A 17,493-nucleotide genomic window follows, 5' to 3' on the forward strand; every position below is an offset into this window, starting at 1 on the left:
CACTCTGGCGCCATTTGGACCGCCTCACTGGTGATGAGGTGAACATGGAAACAGGTGCACCTCCCCCCTACCTCCCGTGCCCTAAGCAGGGGTTGGCTAGCGGCGTTCACCGTGTCCGGAACCGATTAATCAAGGCCAGACAAAGGCTAGGTAGAACTGGAGGGGATGGGGTCTGGTGAGCGAAGCCGGGAGCCGTGCACTGGGTACACTGCAGATGACATCACTGCCCGAACCAGGTCTGGCCTTCCCCTTCCCGGAGCTGGAGGCCAGCCCGTCTGCACGGGAGTGGGAGTGGGTTTGCCCGGAGGGGGCGAGCTGGTGGGAGGCGGTGCGCCGGCGCTGGGGTGAGGCACAGAGGCGACAGCGGGAGACGCGGAGCGAACCGGCGAGCCGCGAAGCCTCGGGCCCGAGGTGTTTGAGCCGCTCCGGCTCCGCCCCCGCCCGGCGCCGCGCTCCGCCCTGGGAGGGGCACGTCTGGTGGTGGGTGGGGAGTGTGTGCACTAGGGGAGGGTCCGGGGGTGGGGGCGGAGAGGCGCTGCGCATGTCAAGGCTGACCCAGCACAGAGGCTTGGAGGCCCTGGGGAGGGACTGCTGGTCACCTGCCACCTCGGGCCGGGGCCCCTCCGGACCCGGGGCGAGCTCCCAAGAGGGCCCCACCTCTCTCCCCCACCCCCAGCTCTGAGGTCGCCGGCCCAATCGGAGCTTCTGTCTCCTTCCCCGGGAGCCGAGGGTGGGTGTGGACGCGACCGTCGTGGAACGAATTCTGTAGCCCAGACGGGCGGCCCGGGTGTGAGGACACGCCCAGCTGGAGAAGCCAGTCCGGGCGGTTGAAGCCGGAGCTCCGGGGTCTGGGTGGATCTTAGTCCGAGTGTAGCCGTCCCTAGGGGAGGCGAGAGGTGAATCAACATGGACCCCAGCCTCCTGGGACCAGCCGTGCGACTCCTTTTGGAGCCCAGCTTCCCCTAGGCGCAAACGAGAAGGCCTGGGAGCGTCTGGAATGTGAAGTTCCGGGGTGGGCGGGGAAGCTACTGTCCTTGGTGCTGAGCCGGATCCCAGCAACTGGCTCCGGGGGGAGCGCGCGGAGCTGCTGATCCGTTGCTTCGAATTGGGGCGCTGTGCTGGGGTAGCTGCGAACCCGCAAAGCTTCCGCAGGCGCGGGCGCTCGGCCTTTCTTCCAATCGGAAAGTCGCCTACTTGGGGCAGTTGGTCCCAAAGGGTTTCCTCGAAAGAATCTGAGCGGGCGCAGTGCTTGACTAGGGCAATCTCTCTGTTTAGCTCTGAAGCCGCCAGCCGAAGATGCCTGCCTTCAACAGATTGATTCCCCTGGTTTCTCTCGTGCTCATCTACTGGGGTAAGTACCAGCATCCCGCCATGCGAGATGCAGATAGCTGTAATAACGCTAACGGTAATAACAATTATTGATGTCGCTGGTGACAAAAAGGAGCTCTGGTTATCTTTCCTGGGTGCCAAGTCTTCCAGACTTGGAGATCACAGGGGTTCCACGAGAGCTGGGATTTTGAGATCCGAAAGGCGCCTCCCCACTTCCCTGCTGCGATATCCCCCAGCCTCCTTGGGTGATTCTACCACCATTCCTCCAGTTTCCGGATAATTCCAAAGTATTTTTTTTTCCTGTTTCCCTTTACTGAAAGGAAATGTAATCACGTTCACTATTCTTTAAAAAGCATCATTTGTAGTTACATTTAATTTCTTAATGAGGAATCGATGCTACTGGAAAGCTTGCTGGATCTTCACATTTATTTTCTGTATTTAATACTAAAAGCTGCTTGCATGAATTTGTAAAGTGAAAATATTTTAGTTGTTGATCATTTTTATTTCCATAAGGAATAGGAGCTTCAGCCATTTGCTGTTGTGGTATTAAATAGGCAACAGTGAAATGCATCCTTTTTTTAATTTTTCACATGAACATGTGGAACTAAGATGCTTTGGTGTTTGGGGAGCTGGGTTTCTGCCTTGGAAGATGACGAGCCTCTCACTCGTCAGTTGGGAGAGACTGAGGTGGCCTCCTTCTGAATAAGGGAGTCTTACACTCTGGAACACTAAAGAGGGGAGTCAGAGATGGTCTTGGAGAGGGGTGCCTGAGAATTAAGAATCTGTATGATAACGCCTGAACCTGTATAGGGATACTGTGTTCCTGTGTGTAAAGCTGTCTCAGTGTCTGAATGTGTTCACTAAATTGTATCTGTGCATTTTATTAGAGACATCTGAATGAACTGGTGAGCGCGTACTAGTGTGTGCGTGCGTCTGTGTGTGCTGTGTTGTGTCTACTCCTGGGCATCTCTGCTCTGGTGTCTCTAATTAGATCCTCAGATCAAATATAGGTGTTTTTCCATTTGTATATTGATGTATATGATCTTAACTACCTTCCTCCATGCTGAAATTGGTAAACAGGATAAGTGGACACAACCATACCCACCTGCCTTACTGAAATTATGCCCTCGTGGTCGGCATGAAACTCATTCTGCCGGTGCAGTAGCAGACGTGCTGACTTAGCATCACTTTGTCAAGCCTCCAGACTAACTCTGGTAGCGTTATCTGGATTTTGCATGTGATCAGAGGCAGCACCAAGCCTTCTGTTGAACAAAATGCTTGATGAGACAGTCAAGGAAGTTCTAGGAGAGAAAGTCATGTCAGCCCCAAGGGCAGACTTACTGGCAGCCATCCTCTGTAGAGTAGACCAGACCTGGAGATGAATCAGATAGAGTGAGTTTCAATGATCTCACTTGCCTTGTGGATTAAAGATTGAGATTTTCTCAGGAGAGGTTAAGGCTGGCAACTAGAGCCTTAGTCTTAATAAAAGAGTATGAAATTATAGAAGGGGGTCGGGGTGAGATTCTGCAGAGGCTTTCTTCCTAATCTAAGACTTCAGAGTCCCTGGCTGAATTCCATTTGACGGAGAGAGCATGCAATAGTCCAAGAATCTTTTGACTGACGTGCTCAGCCTCCATCAGGTCTCAGTATCACCACTAGTTTACTATGTCACAACCTTAAAGTACTATCTAGTTCCTGTTATGTAAAGTCTGGAAGTTGGCACATAGGAGATGGAACATCCCCTTCAGCTCCACACTAAATGGTAGGGAAGTATTTACAGAATATTGCTAAAATTGTCCGAGTGTCCATCTTCCCCACCCCCCTAAACTTTACAAGATGTGTACACATTCTTACTTACGCTCATCTTCTTTGTAATCTGGACACTGTCTCATCAAACTGAAGGGGAAGCTGTGGAAGGGAAAGAAGGATGGCTAAGATGCCTGGCTGTTGCATGTGAGAAAAAGATCCACACTTCAGAAATGCAATTTCATTTTATTTGCATATAATCCCAGTATTGGAAAGCACTTAGCTTAGATGCATTCTGCCTTCCCAAGTTTTTTTTTTTTTTTAAGTGATGCCTAAGATGAAAAGAAAGTCTTTTCCATTTACTTTCTGCATGTGAGGAAAAAAGTTTCCTTATTCTCTTTATTAAAGTATATAATAAATATAGACACATATATATGTATATGATTTTTGTTAAGTGACAGGATAGAGTTTATTGACAGGGAGAAAGATTGATAAGCATAATATGCAATATAGATGTAAATAAAAGGAGGGTGACCAGACCCTCCAGCAGCAGGGCAGGGGGGACATCTGAGTGGAAAGCTCCCATAATAATGTTTTGTTTTTTTTTGTGTGTGTGTGTGCAGGTTTTGGCTGGGGCTGGGTTTGAACCTGCCACCTCCAGCATATGGGGCCGGCACCCTACTCCTTGAGCCACAGGTGCCGCCCAATAATGTATTTTTTTTAAAACCTGCATTTGCCTGGTGCTTTACAGTTTACAAAGCCATTTTTAAACCCTTGCTTCATTTGGCTCCCATATCAATCCTATGGCGTAGGAGCATTATTTCTAGTTTAGAGATGAGGAAATGAGCTCAGGGAGGGGAAAGGATTTGCCGGAGAATCCTCACCTTCTGTTTTCTGATTTTCATTACTGCTTCTAGTACCTCTTGTGGACGTGCTGCTATGCACATTGCCAGGAGGGCACCTGTCCTTCCATTTCTCTTCTGAGCCACCCTCCCCCATGCCATCAGCTATCCTCGTGCCGACTTCTAGCTCCTAGTGCCTTCTTTGCTTTCCCTCCCCAACCCTTCCCCTCCCAGCTGCACCCTGTGTTCTCCCAACTTTTAGTAGCCCTTCCTGCATCCCATTCCTTCAAGGCCCTGCTAAGTGACTGGCTAATCTCAGCCCAAGACATTCCAGTGTGTTAATATCTACAAAGAACTTCATTTACTATTGAGAATTGTCGACATTCTAATCAAAGCTTTCATTATCCTGACGCAAAGGGAAGTGTTCTAGAGCAAGGTCAGGAGGGGGAAATTTGGCAAGACCCACAGAAGAGAAAGATCTGGGGATATCAGAGGTGTTAGTTTAATACACATCACTACCTGCCCCAGGATAGATGGATGCCACACCTTAGTTCAATTTAATCATCATTATTACATGGCATTCTCCCTTCCGATACGTTTCTTCTTTCTTATTATGAAAACTGAAGAGAAGATCCAAGGCCACGTGATGTGGGCAGTTAATACTGCCAAGAGTTTATCATTTGTAGTCAGCAATGTGAGTTGACTTCCTGCCATAGGGATGCACAACCTTTTTTTGGATACCTAGAGAGCTCCATAGAAAGCAAGGCAATGAGGCTAGAGACTCACGGGGTGGAGAAACAGATTTCACCTTGAAAGAAGGAGCAGCAGGTCACATTGTGAGAGGTAAGCAAAGCGAGGTGGGAGGACTCTGTGGCCATTCTGTAGTATGCACTCCATGGCTGCCTGAGCAGAGTCCTCGTGCCTTGAAACTGAGCTTTGGCCACAGGAAGGGAAGCAGTGGGGCTTGCTCTAAGATGATACCTTGGATTATTGTCACCTCAGGGCAACTTATAAAGAGAAGGGCTGTTCTACATTCTGACTGCCACATTCACCATCCTAACTGAAGATGTTCAGCCTTTCCTCTAAGTTTAAATGAACCGGTACACCCCTGTCTCTGCCACCCTACCTACTTGTTCACTAGACCATATCACCACGCAACCATGCAAAGATGTTAATCCAGAAAAGTTTTCCCTTTCAAATCCTGCTAGTTCTGCTGCCATCTTCACCCAGGAGAAACATCTCCCAGTCCGATCCCTGCACCAGCCTCTTAATTGTTCTGCTTTCACCCTCATCGCCTTCGCCTGTTCAATTTCTTCCCCACACAGCATCAGATCATGTGATTGGCCATAAATCAGATTCCATAATCATCCACTCAGAACCCTCCCCTGCTCTCATGTCACTCTCGGCCAAAGCCGGAGTTGTAGCCATGGCTGACAAGACCCACTGATCTCTCCCCTGCTGTCTCTTCTATTTCAACCCCTTCTATTCCCACTTTGTTTGCTGAACTTCCCGCATTGGGCTCTTTGCTGTCTCTGGAGCATGACACACACGCTTCTTTGGGCCCCTTGGCCCCTTGAGTTGCTGTATCCTCTGTCTGGCATGCCTTCACACAGATATTCTTTTTTTTTTTTCAGCCAGAGTCTCACTGTTACCCTTGGTAGAGTGCCATGGCGTCACAGTTCACATTAACCTCAAACTCTTGGGCTTAAGCGATTCTATTGCCTCAGCCTCCCAAGTAGCTGGGACACAGGTGCCCACCACAAGGCCCGGCTATTTTTTTTTGTTGTTGCAGTTGTCATTATTGTTTAGCTGGCCCAGGCCAGTTTTGAACCCGCCAGCCCCAGTGTATGTGGTGAGTGCCCTACCCAGTGAGCTATGGGCGCCACCATGCACTGATACTCTTATAGTTTATATGCTCATTTCTTTCCTTTGGTGTCTGTTCAGTGTTACCTTCTCAGGCAGGCTGTTCCCAGGGACCCTTGTGTGCTCTTTCTCTCTCTCCTCTGTTCTGTTTATTTTTTCTCATAGCAATTTTTTGTAATGTTGTTTGTTTTCCCTCTCTTCTCACTGAATGTAGCCTCCACGAGGGTAGGAATTCTTCTGTTTTTTTTTCTTTTTCTTTTTGAGAATTGTTGACATTCTAATCAAAGCTTTCATTATCCTGGGGAAAAGGAAAGTGTTCTGTTGTGTTCTTAGTACCTAGAAAAATGCCTGGCACACAGTAGACAATATATTTTTCAAATAAGCAAACAAATGAAAAATAAAATAAGTAATTTGTACAAAGCATGTTTATGTAGATTAATCCACAGGATTCCCATAACAAATCTACTAGAGATCATTTTCAGCATTTTGTTGATGAATACGCTCAGTCTCTGAGCATTTACATAGCAGATCCAACCTCGGTCTTCAGTCGCCAAATTCCGTCTTCATCCTGGTTCTGTAATTGTAACTATGGATTCCTTATCTGCTTCTGGGATCTTCAACATTGAACTTACTTAACTTTTATCACTTCTCATTAAATATGAATGTGCCCTGAGGTACAAAACACAAACTTTTGTACATTAAAAAAAAATTAGGTCTCTAATCAAAACTTCAAACTCATTACAAGCTGAAGATGTTTTCTGATCACGTCTCCCTAGATGTGGACCCTTTCTCTAATCAAGCAGTGCTCCATCTGCAGAAACAGTCGGCTTTCTTGAGAAAGAAGCTTTCTTGAGAGTTTAAAAGTCAATTACATTTATTTACCTTAATTTTTAAAAAGTTTATAGTGCAACAAGGTCTGAAAGGCGTGTTTAAACCTCTTCCCTCCGACATCAAATGCAATATTTCATTTTTTGACTCAAAATTAGTTTGTATCAGTATGATTTTATACCCAATAAAGCTTTCCTTTATTTTAAGAAAAGAACTCCCTGCCAGTAGATGAACAGGCTGAACATTTACAGTAGACTAGCTTTTAAATGTTAATGTATGTTGTTTTATTTTTCCTTTATAGGGGGTTTGTTTTTATTATTCATGAGAAGGCAGCATCAGAAGGGACTTTCAAAGTCCTAATACAAGAATCTTTGGTGGGCATCTTACTTTTGAATCTTGTAAACACTGAAGCATAAACTCTCTTACCAAATAGTTCTTTGCATTTGTGAACAGCTCCAACGCCAGACAATCTCTCTTTTTTTATTTCACTAAACTTTTTTTCTTATAACTTTTGGAGTTGGGCAGAATCCAATTTCTCTTCCACCTGCCAGCCTTCAAGTAGTTGAAGACAGGTATGTTCTGGGTCCTAGGTAACCTCGCTACGTCTCCAGACCCTTCACTCTCTTTCTGGCCGCTGGGCGTGCACTCAGGAACAGCTTCCTTTTGTAAAAGGTGACAGCCTACACAGATCGCAATAGTACAGATTTGTTCTGAACGTCTCCTCCTCCCTTCTGCACACTGTACATCTGTTTACAGCCCACATTCACACTTGTTTTTTTCTTGGCAGCTTTGTTCCACTTTTGACTTATCCTGAATTTTCAATCAGAAAGTTGCCTTTAGGGGCTGAATCCGGCAGCTTAGGCCTGTAATCCTAACACTCTGAGAGGGCAAGGTGGGTGGATTGCTCAAGCTCAGGAGTCTGAGCAACAGTGAAACCCTGTCTTTACCAAAAATAGACAAACTCGCTGGGCATTGTGGTGGGCACCTGTAGTCGCAGCTACTCAGGAGGCTGAGGCATGTGGACTGCTTGAGCTCAAGAGTTCGAGATTGCTGTGAGCTATGATGCCATGGTACTCTTTCCAGGGCACAGAGTGAGATTCTGTCCCCCCAAAAAAGAAGTTGCTGTTTTTAATGGGCTTTGAGTTTCTGAAGGGTATGTGGCAAGCAAGGCATCCCTCACTGTGACCTCTCTCCAGGTTTTAGCTGTGTCCCTCTCTACTCCTCTGCAGAGAGCATTCATCATTGCCAACTCCACCTTCTACCCTAAGGCAAAATTACCAATAGTTTTTTTTCTTTTATCAGACAAAATCTCACTCTGTCACCCTGGGTAGAGTGGTGTGGCATCATCATAGCTCATAGTAACCTCAAACTCTTGGGCTCAAGTGATCCTCTTGCTTCAGCCTCCTAAGCAGCAGGGACTACAGGTACCTGCCACAACACCTAGCTACTTTTAGAGATGGGGTTTCGCTTTTGCTCAGGCTGGTGTCCAACTCCTGAGCTTATGCAATCCACCCATCTCGACCTCCCAGAGTGTTAAGATTACAGGGGTGAGCCACGTTGCTCAGCCTACCTACAGTTTTCATACAATGCAGATATGATTACATCTCTTCCTGGCTTTAAAACATTGGGTACCTCATACTGAAGAGGTCTTCCTAGCATGGGCCTCCCACCTTTCTAGCCTCTACCCATTCTTCTCTTCCTTTCCCCCCAGCCCAACTGGAAGTACCTGCCCTTCTTCTGGGAACACAGCATGTCACTGGTGTGTCACTTGCTGAGGTCTGGTGAAATCACAGTTAGGAGTATGTGTTCCCAAGCAGATTACACATGCCTTTGCGGGGTGGTTAGTAATTCTATTCATTTTTGTATCTGTAGCCTCAGACCTGGCATGCAGTGGATTCCAGTGAATGTGTTGAATGACAGCAGGGGTTGGGGGTAGATGGCCGATGGGTGGATGCATTTGTGTCCGTCTCCCATGGGACTCCAAAGCTTAGAGAGCTCAAGTAGATACCTCACTGCGTCTCCACGGCTTCCAGGGGAAGGCTCTGGGTCACCATCTGGATCATCGCTGTCTCCTCCATCCCACTCTGCACCTGTTCTGAGTATGGACACTCAGGAAGTGCAGGTGAAGGTACATGGCTATTTTCAAGCTTGTCTCATGAGTCTTCCTTCTCTGCCTCTCCGCCCTCCCTCCCTGTCTCCCATGCCTCTCTGCTGTTGCCCTCTTCCCACCACCCACTGCTCCTTCCCTGTGCTCCCCGCTCTCTGCAGTCAGTGTCTGCTTCCCCGTGTGCGTGGAGGTGCCCTCAGAGACGGAGGCCGTGCAGGGCAACTCCATGAAGTTGCGGTGCATCTCCTGCATGAAGAGGGAGGAGGTGGAGGCCACCACGGTGGTGGAATGGTTCTACAGGCCCGAGGGCGGTAAAGATTTCCTTGTATGTCTGCCTGCTGATGCTGGCCTTTCCTCTGCTGGGCTCTGTGGTTGTGAGCCTGCCTCCTGACAGGCTGGGGGATGCTGAGCTCACAAACACTGGCTCTTTTTCTTCCAAGTGCTGACAGCTCCTGGACAGATAACCCACAGACTTAGTTTGGCCCAGCTTCTGTGAATAGAAGGGCATTTTTGGCCAACTGCAAGCACCCCCGGTGGTGAGCAAGGGAAGTAGGAGAAAGAGAGAAACCGTATGGAACGTCTGCGATGTGATAGGCCCCAGTCAGGCGGGTGTTTACATTTAATATTATGCACCATTAACATTCTTGCAGTAGACTAAATTCCACTTCAGGAAGAATGAAACAGCACAGGATGGAGCATTTGATTGTCACAATTCCCATGGAGAATGACAGGGAAGGGCAGTGCCTGTGGATCAGTGGGTAGGGTGCTGGCCCCATATACTGAGGGTGGAGAGTTCAAACCTGGCCCTGGCCAAACTGCAAACAAAAAATAGCCAGGCGTTGTGGTGGTCACCTGTATTCCCAGCTACTTGGAAGTCTGGCTCAGGCTTGCCACCAACATGTCAGCAAAGCTCCAAGCAAAGCCATTGCCCAGCTTCCAGCAGGCTGGACGTCTTGGCCAGATGCAAAGGCCCCTCTGGGCCTCAGGCTAGCTATGTGTCAGCCACCTACACTGCTTCTGGGCAGTGAGGAGAAAGTGGCACTAAAGGAAGAAAAAGAACTGAAAAAAAAATGGTGGCAATCGGCGGTGCTGTCCAGTAGAAATGCTTGTGCTGATGGGAGTGTTCTCCATCTGTGCTGTCCAACACAGTAGCCACATGTGGCTATGAAAGTTTGAAACGTGGCTAGTGCAAGCGAGAAACTAAATTTTACATTTTATTTAATTTCTAGGAATTTGAATTTAAGTAGCCTAGAGTGGACAGGACAGCTGCAGAGAAAAAAAGGTGTGTCGTGTCAGATGGTGGGAGTGTTTTTGAAAAGAAATATAAGATATCAGATTTCAGTTACATACAATTCGGCCCAAAGCAAAAGACCTGGTGTGTGCCTCTGGGGTGGCCGCTCTCTGCTCCTCTGCCATGGTCAGTGTCCTGGATTCCCTTCCTTGAGGCCTGACCCAGATTTCCCCATAGGACCCCAATAAACACCAGCTTGGAGAGTCCAGTTGTGAGGCCAGGATTCTCAGGTGTCTTCATTACTAATGAAACTGACTCTCTTGGTCTCCACACCTTGCTCTCTCACCGGCAGCCCCATGACACATCGTACCCTATCTCTGCTCTCTCCTTCCATCTCCCTCCAATCCTTTCTTTCTCTCACTTCCCTTTCTTGGTCTCCTGAATGTTTCTTCCACCTGCTCTGTTCTGCCTCTTTCTACCTTTTTTTTTTTTTTGCCAAGCTTCTCGCTACCCTTTGCTGCCCAGACACTCCATATCTTTTCATCCCACCCCACATTCCAGGGCTCCCGGGGACATGTCCCCTCTCTTCCTGCCCATGCTCAGTTCAGCTCCTCTTCCCTGCCCTGCCCCCATCTCCGTTCTCCTGCCCTCTCTCCTCTCCTGGCCCACCCTCTTCTGCTCCTCTACCTGCAGATCTACGAGTATCGCAATGGCCACCAGGAGGTAGAGAGCCCCTTTCAGGGGCGCCTGCAGTGGAACGGGAGCAAGGACCTACAGGATGTGTCCATCACCGTGCTCAATGTCACTCTGAACGACTCCGGCCTCTACACCTGCAATGTGTCCCGGGAGTTTGAGTTTGAGGCACATCGGCCGTTTGTGAAGACGACGCGGCTGATCCCACTCCGAGTCACTGAGGAGGGTGAGGCTGAGACACAGAGTCTCCTGGGCATCCTGCTGTTTGGGGGCAGCAGTAAGGGTAGTGGACTTCCATACAAGCGAGACCCTTAAGAGAGTACAAAAACCCACCTGTGTATTTGGTGTGGAATGTCGCCACTGACCCATCCTCTTTTGGTGGCCGGCTTCCAACAAACTTCTCAACCTTCTTGCCTTTCTATACCTTTCCTCATAGCAGAAAGTCTTGGAGATGAGAGTAGAATGACCTTTTCCTGGTCCCTTCGAGAAAGAGGATAGCCCCCATGAGGTCTAATGCTTCTAAATCAGCTGCTTTTTCTTCTCTGGCCTGTGTTGACTCCCCAACTCATTGGGCTCAGAGAAATTCCATGAGGTTGTCTAAAAGTCATCTTACTTCCTCTCTATAAGGCATACGTGCCTCCAAACCAGTGGTTTTCAAACTTCAGCACGTCTCAAACCCCCCTGCAGGAGTTCTTAAAGCCCAGACTCTCTGACCACATTGTCTAACAAATTTCTGGGCCATGTGATTGCTGCTGAGGGCCTGACTTTGAGAATCACTTTCTAAACCAAAATTTTGGGGTTTGTTTTTTTTTTTTTGAGTTTTTGGCCAGGGCCAGGTTTGAACCCACCACCTCTGGTATATGGGGTCAGGGCCCTACTCCTTTGAGCCACAGGTGCCTCCCTCTAAACCAAAGTTTGACAGTCTATTTGTCTTTCAACAAAATAATAACCCATGCAACCCCTTTCCTGTCTGTGGCACCTCTTGTTATATAAATTCATTCTTAGCTGGGGGAAGAGGACAAGTTGATAGCTTTCTAGTCTGGAGTTTAAAATCTTCAGACTCCTACAGCTATTTCCTTATGAGTGAGTGAGAAGTCCTTCCAGCAACCCGACTCAAATGTTTCTGCTAGTCCAAAATCCTGAAGGTAACTTTATAGCCTTTCTCAGACAGTCTGTTTCCAGCATGTTCTTAGCATTACAGCTGCCCTGAGATGTGGGCTAGTGAGCAGGCCACAGTGTGGGGCATGAAAAAAGTGATGAAGATAAAGAGAGGGCTCTTCCTAGAGAAAGGATCCAGGGATCCCAACCTCCAGGCACAAGTTTTGTTTTGTTTTTTTCAATCCTGTCACTGTGATAAAAATAATGAGGCAAAGATTGTTCTGTCCTGAGAATGAACACGGGAGAAAGAGCTGTAAGAGGTCAGATGATGGGACTAAAATGAAAGGTAGGTCACTTCTGAAAGTGGAGGACTCTCGGCCACCTGAATCAAGACTTGATGAGTCACTTCCCCTCTCTGAGCCCGTCTCCTCTTGTGTAAAATGAAGGGCTTGGATGGGAGTTCCCTAAGGTACCCTGGTGTGCGGGCTCCATTATCCTGTTTACACACCTCTCCTCCGGGGATAGCAGGTGGGGGGAAGCAACCCGGCGCCCTCTACTGGTCACCGTCGGGAACTGCTGGCTGTGGCCACACCTAGTAAGGTGCACCGGTCTCCACTTTTGGCTGCTCAGGCTTTTGTCCCCAGGGATCTTTGTGCTCAGCTGGTGGAAAGTCTGGCAAAGCTGAGCTAGTCCACCTGCCAGGCACCAAAGCAAGCCTTAGGTAAAAAGAGAAGGGAAATAAGTTTTATTATCTTTTTTTTTTTTAAGTGACAGAGTCTCACTTTGTCACTCTCAGTGAGTGCCGTGGCGTCACAGCTCTTGGGCTTACGCTGTTCTCTTGCCTTAGCCTCCCGAGTAGCTGGGGCTACAAGCGCCTGCCACAACACCCAGCTGTTTTTTTGTTGTAGTTTGGCCAGGGCTGGGTTGGAACCTGCCACCCTCAGAATATGGGACCGGTGCCCTACTCACTGAGCCACAGGCACCACCCGCTACACTGAATCTTTAATGCTTATTTCTGTTTGGCTTTGGGATTACATGGAAGGTCCTTGTTTCTGATCCAGACTTGTAAAGAATATGTTTATATCACTGGGTCAGCTGACTGTGGACACTAGACAAATTTTCCAGTGCTCTCTCCCTCGGGATAGCACACTCCACCATGGGCTCAGAGGACATGGGTGGTTGGAATAAGGGTTGTTCCTTACACCTGTGTAGGCTTTTAAATCTTACAAGATATTCTTAAATATATCCAGTAATGTAATATTCCCAACAAACCTGACTGGAATAAATTATTCTTGCCTTATAAATTAAGAAACTGAGTCTTGGCTTGGCGTCCGTAGCCCAGTGGTTATGGCGCCACCCACATACATTGAGGCTGGCGGGTTCGAACCCCACCCGGGCCAGCTAAACAACAATGACAACTGCAACAAAAAATAGCCAGGCATTGTGGCAGGTGCCTGTAGTCCCAGCTACATAGGAGGCTGAGGCAAGAGAATCACTTAAGCCCAAGAGTTGCCACAGCATTCTACTGAGGGTGACATAATGAGACCCTGTTTCAAAAAAGAAAGAAAGAAAGAAAGAAACTAAGTCTCAAGTTAGGGAAATGACTATTTACAAAGTTGGGATCCGACTCCATGAATTTCACTCTGAGTCCTTTCCCGCCCATCCCCCACCCTTAGCCCTATCTCCGGAAGAAGGCTGACGTACAGGAGTCAGAGGACAGGGAATTCCTCCGACATCTTCCCGAGTTTCTTTAGACTTGGTGCTTAATTAAGCCACACTTAAAAACAGGCCTCCTATTTCTTACCCCAGTGACAGCCATGGCTTTATCAGACATATGTATTCTGAGCCTCCGTCTCTTCCTTCCAGCCGGAGAGGACTTCACTTCCGTGGTCTCAGAAATCATGATGTACATCCTTCTGGTCTTCCTCACCTTGTGGCTACTCATCGAGATGATATATTGCTACAGAAAGGTCTCCAAGGCAGAAGAGGCAGCTCAGGAAAATGCGTAAGTCCCCAAATACTAAAGAAATAGTGATAGCTAGTGCCTTCAGAACCCCTGCCCTTGCAGGTGAAGTGCTAACCAGTTTACATACCTCCCCCACTTTCTTCCTAGTAACAACCTGTGAGGTAGACACCATTCGTGTGCCCATTTTACAGATGCAGACATTGAGTGGGAGTGTTCCCCTGAAACCTGACAGGTGACAGAGATGACCTCGCAGTCACTGAAGGAAGACTGAATTATCTAATGTGTGGTCTAGGGAGAAGGCCAAAGTCATACTGAAAAAAGTAAAATTCGATTCCCAGCCTTTCACACTAAACAAAAATTGTGAGTGAAGTGAAAGTAAAATGTAAAATTTGGAAATTCTATTAAGATAAGAGGATATCTTTCTTTTTATCTATTTTTTTTTTTTTTTTGAGACAGAGTCTGAAGCTGTCTCCCTGGATAGAGTGCCCTGGCATCATGGTAGCTCACAGCAACCTCCAACTCTTGGGCTCAAGGGATCCTCTTGCCTCAGTTTTGCTATTTTTTGTAGAGATGGAATCTTGCTCTTGCTCAGGCTGGTCTCGAACTCCTGAGTTCAGGCAATCCACCTGCCTCAGCTTCCCAGAGTGCTAGGATTACAGGTGTGAGCCACTGGGCCTGGCCTGAGAATATATTACTTTGGAATAGTGGTGAGCCTGTACTGTGCTATGGGTGCTGAGCTGAGACTGAAGATAGCTCAAACAAAATTGCCAAAGACACAATCAGAAAAAGAAAAATAGGTGTGACCCATACTTGTATTCCTAGCATTTTGGGAGGCCGAGGTGGTGGATTTGCTTGTACTGAGGAGTTCAAGACCAGCCTGAGCAAGAGCAAGACCCTGTCTCTACTAAAAATAGAAAAAAGTAGCTGTGGCATGTACCTGTCATCCCAGCTACTTAGGAGGCTGAGCCAGGAGGATCACGTGAGCCCAGGAGTTTGGAGTTGCTGTGACTATTAGGACACTACTGCACTAGACACAGGGCAAAAGAGACCCCGTCTCGAAAAAAAGAAAGCGGGGGGGAATAAATCTGATTACATTTTATGCAAAAATCAATTACTCATGACAAGAATCCATAAGCAAAGTTTATAGATAAACAACAGACTGGGAGAAATTTTCAAGACATGAAATTATCCAAAAAATTATCAATGAACAAAGACAAATAGCATAGAAGAAAAACTGGCAAAACAAATGAAGAGTTGAATTTCAGAAGCAGAAATCCCAATAGCCTGTAAACATAGGAAAGACGCCTAACATCTCTAGTAATCCGGGAAATGAAAGTTAAAACAACTATTAAATATAATTCCACACCCATCAGTTTGATCAACGTTTTTTTTTTTTTTAGAGACAGAGTCTCACTTTGTCACCCTCAGTAGAGTGCTGTGGCATCAGAGGTCACAGCAACCTTCAGCTCTTGGGCTTGGGTGATTCTCTTGCCTCCCAAGTAGCTGGGACCACAGGTGCCCACCACAATGCCTATTTTTTTGTTGCAGTTTGGCCAGGGCTGGGTTTGAACCCGCCACCCTTGGTATATGGGGCCGGTGCCCTACTCACTGAGCCACAGGTGCCGCCCAGATCAACATTTCAATCTAAGTCCCAAAGACAATATGGATAAATGGGAAGACATACAGTGCAGGCAGAAAAGTTAATATGCAAATCTGGGGAGGCAGGTTATTCTACAAGGATCATTCTAGTTTTCTTTGGGGAAACACATCCAGAGGGACATGCAGAGTTGTTCTGTAGACATCCCTGTTCCTGGGCCCTGCTCCCTCCCCTGCCTTGTGTTCCACCACGAGTGAAGCTCTGATTGTCTCCCCCCATACCCTCTACAGGTCTGACTACCTTGCCATCCCATCAGAGAACAAGGAGAACTCTGCGGTACCAGTGGAGGAATAGAACAGAAGCAGTATGACTGGAGGTGAACAGGGACTTGGGAGGGGAAGGCAGGCATGGATGGCAGGTTGTACAAGTGATGTCACTCACAACTGAAGCGACTTTAATTTGACCCCTTAGATCCATTTCTGTCCCCACCCTGAGGATACTTCTTTAAGTTGATGCCCAAGTCACTAAACTTTGTGTGATGTCAAGACCTTCAAAGGTGAATTGCTTTGGCCTGAGTGTTGGGACGATCTGAACTTTGCCCTCTGTGATAAAGGGATATTAATTCTCCCACTCCCTCCACTGGCCAAAGAGTCTTCGGGCTGGGCTGGAAATTCTCAGTGAATTGTTTTATAATCAGTAGGTGGCCCGAACACTGAGGGACTAGATATCCCAGATTCAGTGATGTCAGCAGCATCGGGACAGGGCCCTGGCTCTTCCCTTCATCTGTCCATCTTTCTATTCATTCATCCATACATCTGTCTTTGAGCTTTCGCCTCTGACTGCCTAACTCCATCAGACCTCTCCACACCATAAGACTTTGCCAGAACCAAGAAGCCAACATTTCTACATGGACTGAACCTCACCTTGTCCTCGCTCTCTTTGAAACCTAAAGCCACCTGGACTTCTCCCCTGTGCTTCACATGACTTTGTATAAGTGCTGGAGAGGTAACACCTTCCTCAGCCTTAACTGGCTGGAAACTGGCTCATTCGCCATTGCTTCAAGAGAACGGATGTCTTATTGGAAGGAACCAGAGTTAAAGTAAAAGAGTATCATGAACTTGGATTAATTGATGTCAATTTTTTCATGTTCATGGCCCACTTGGCTAGAACATCAGAGAAAAGGATGACTCTCTAGGTTCTCCAGTGATAGAAAGATCTTTGAGTGTGTACTGGCACGCTAGATACTGACTGGTCTTTAAAGCCTGTGTTGGACTCAATCCTTCCAAGAATCTAAGGACAGAAGACTTGGGAAGGACTAATGATAATTTCAGTCGCTCTTTAAAGTTCCTGATCCTATCCTGATAATATATGTGTGCCCTCCGTGGGGTGCACACCACTTGGGCATTGGAACTGAATTCTGAAGTTCCTCCTCTCAAAATTTCTGTGGATCAGTATTATTCCTCATTTTACAAGAGGCAACTGAGATTCACACAGGACTCAACTGAACAGGAGGCTTAAGAGGATTAACTGGAGCAGAAATAAGCCTTAGGTGCTTCCCAGGCAATACTTTTTGGGAGGGATAATCTTGATTTTGAAAAGACATGGACCTTGGCCATGCCTCCTTCACAAGCGCTGATTGGGCAGAGGTTAAAGTTGGTAGACTCAGGTCACTAGAAACTGGCCAAAAGAGACATGAGGTAGACTTGAAGAATGTCCTTTCTGTAAAGATTTGAGAATCCGGAACATCCTTCCAGGAGAATTATATTTAATCTAAGAAAAATGCTTTTTGGCCTGAGATGGATGACAATTAAAGCAGCAGAATGAGAGGGGAGGGATGGGTAAATGGCCTCCAAACACTTCACCTATGGATCTCTAATATTCAGAGTATTTTCCCCCTAAACTTGGAAAGAGCAGGGTAATAACAGAAAAAAAAATTGTAGTCCAAATCTCATGTTGCATTTGAATTGAGTGACTGGTCCAAGTGTGCTGTCTTTCAGCACCTAGAGATAAGAGGGGGAAGATGCTCCATGGGTATCAGAAGATAAAGGTGGCCGGGATTCAGTAAGAGGGGTGTCCCTCAGATCTCAGATTTATGGGGACAGAACATATTCCATTGGTTTGGGGCTTCACTTTTGGGCTCAGTCCTTCACCTCTTCCATCCCTGGGGAAGCAATTAAAATAACACATTTTAAA

General features: G+C 47.3%; 1 protein-coding gene across 3 annotated transcripts; it reads left to right on the forward strand.

Annotated features, from left to right (window-relative positions):
* Positions 1 to 844: 844 nt before the first annotated feature.
* On the forward strand, positions 845 to 17,493 carry SCN3B (sodium voltage-gated channel beta subunit 3). 3 transcript variants are annotated; one of them, XM_023517320.1, is made up of 6 exons: positions 845 to 896; positions 1,276 to 1,351; positions 8,877 to 9,040; positions 10,640 to 10,865; positions 13,604 to 13,742; positions 15,591 to 17,493. In XM_023517320.1, exons 2-6 carry the CDS (start codon positions 1,297 to 1,299, stop codon positions 15,652 to 15,654), a joined length of 648 nt encoding a protein of 215 aa, XP_023373088.1. In that variant the 5' UTR covers positions 845 to 896; positions 1,276 to 1,296; the 3' UTR covers positions 15,655 to 17,493. The 3 variants fall into 3 exon arrangements, with proteins under 3 accessions (XP_023373088.1, XP_023373089.1, XP_012665015.1); XM_023517321.1 differs by lacking the exon at positions 845 to 896 and having other exon boundaries at positions 1,219 to 1,351; positions 15,591 to 15,676; positions 15,772 to 17,493; XM_012809561.2 differs by lacking the exon at positions 845 to 896 and having other exon boundaries at positions 1,219 to 1,351.

This window comes from Otolemur garnettii, unplaced genomic scaffold (genome assembly GCF_000181295.1).
Source record: "Otolemur garnettii isolate 467f Iridium unplaced genomic scaffold, OtoGar3 scaffold00108, whole genome shotgun sequence".
Classification (NCBI taxonomy): Eukaryota; Metazoa; Chordata; class Mammalia; order Primates; family Galagidae; genus Otolemur; species Otolemur garnettii.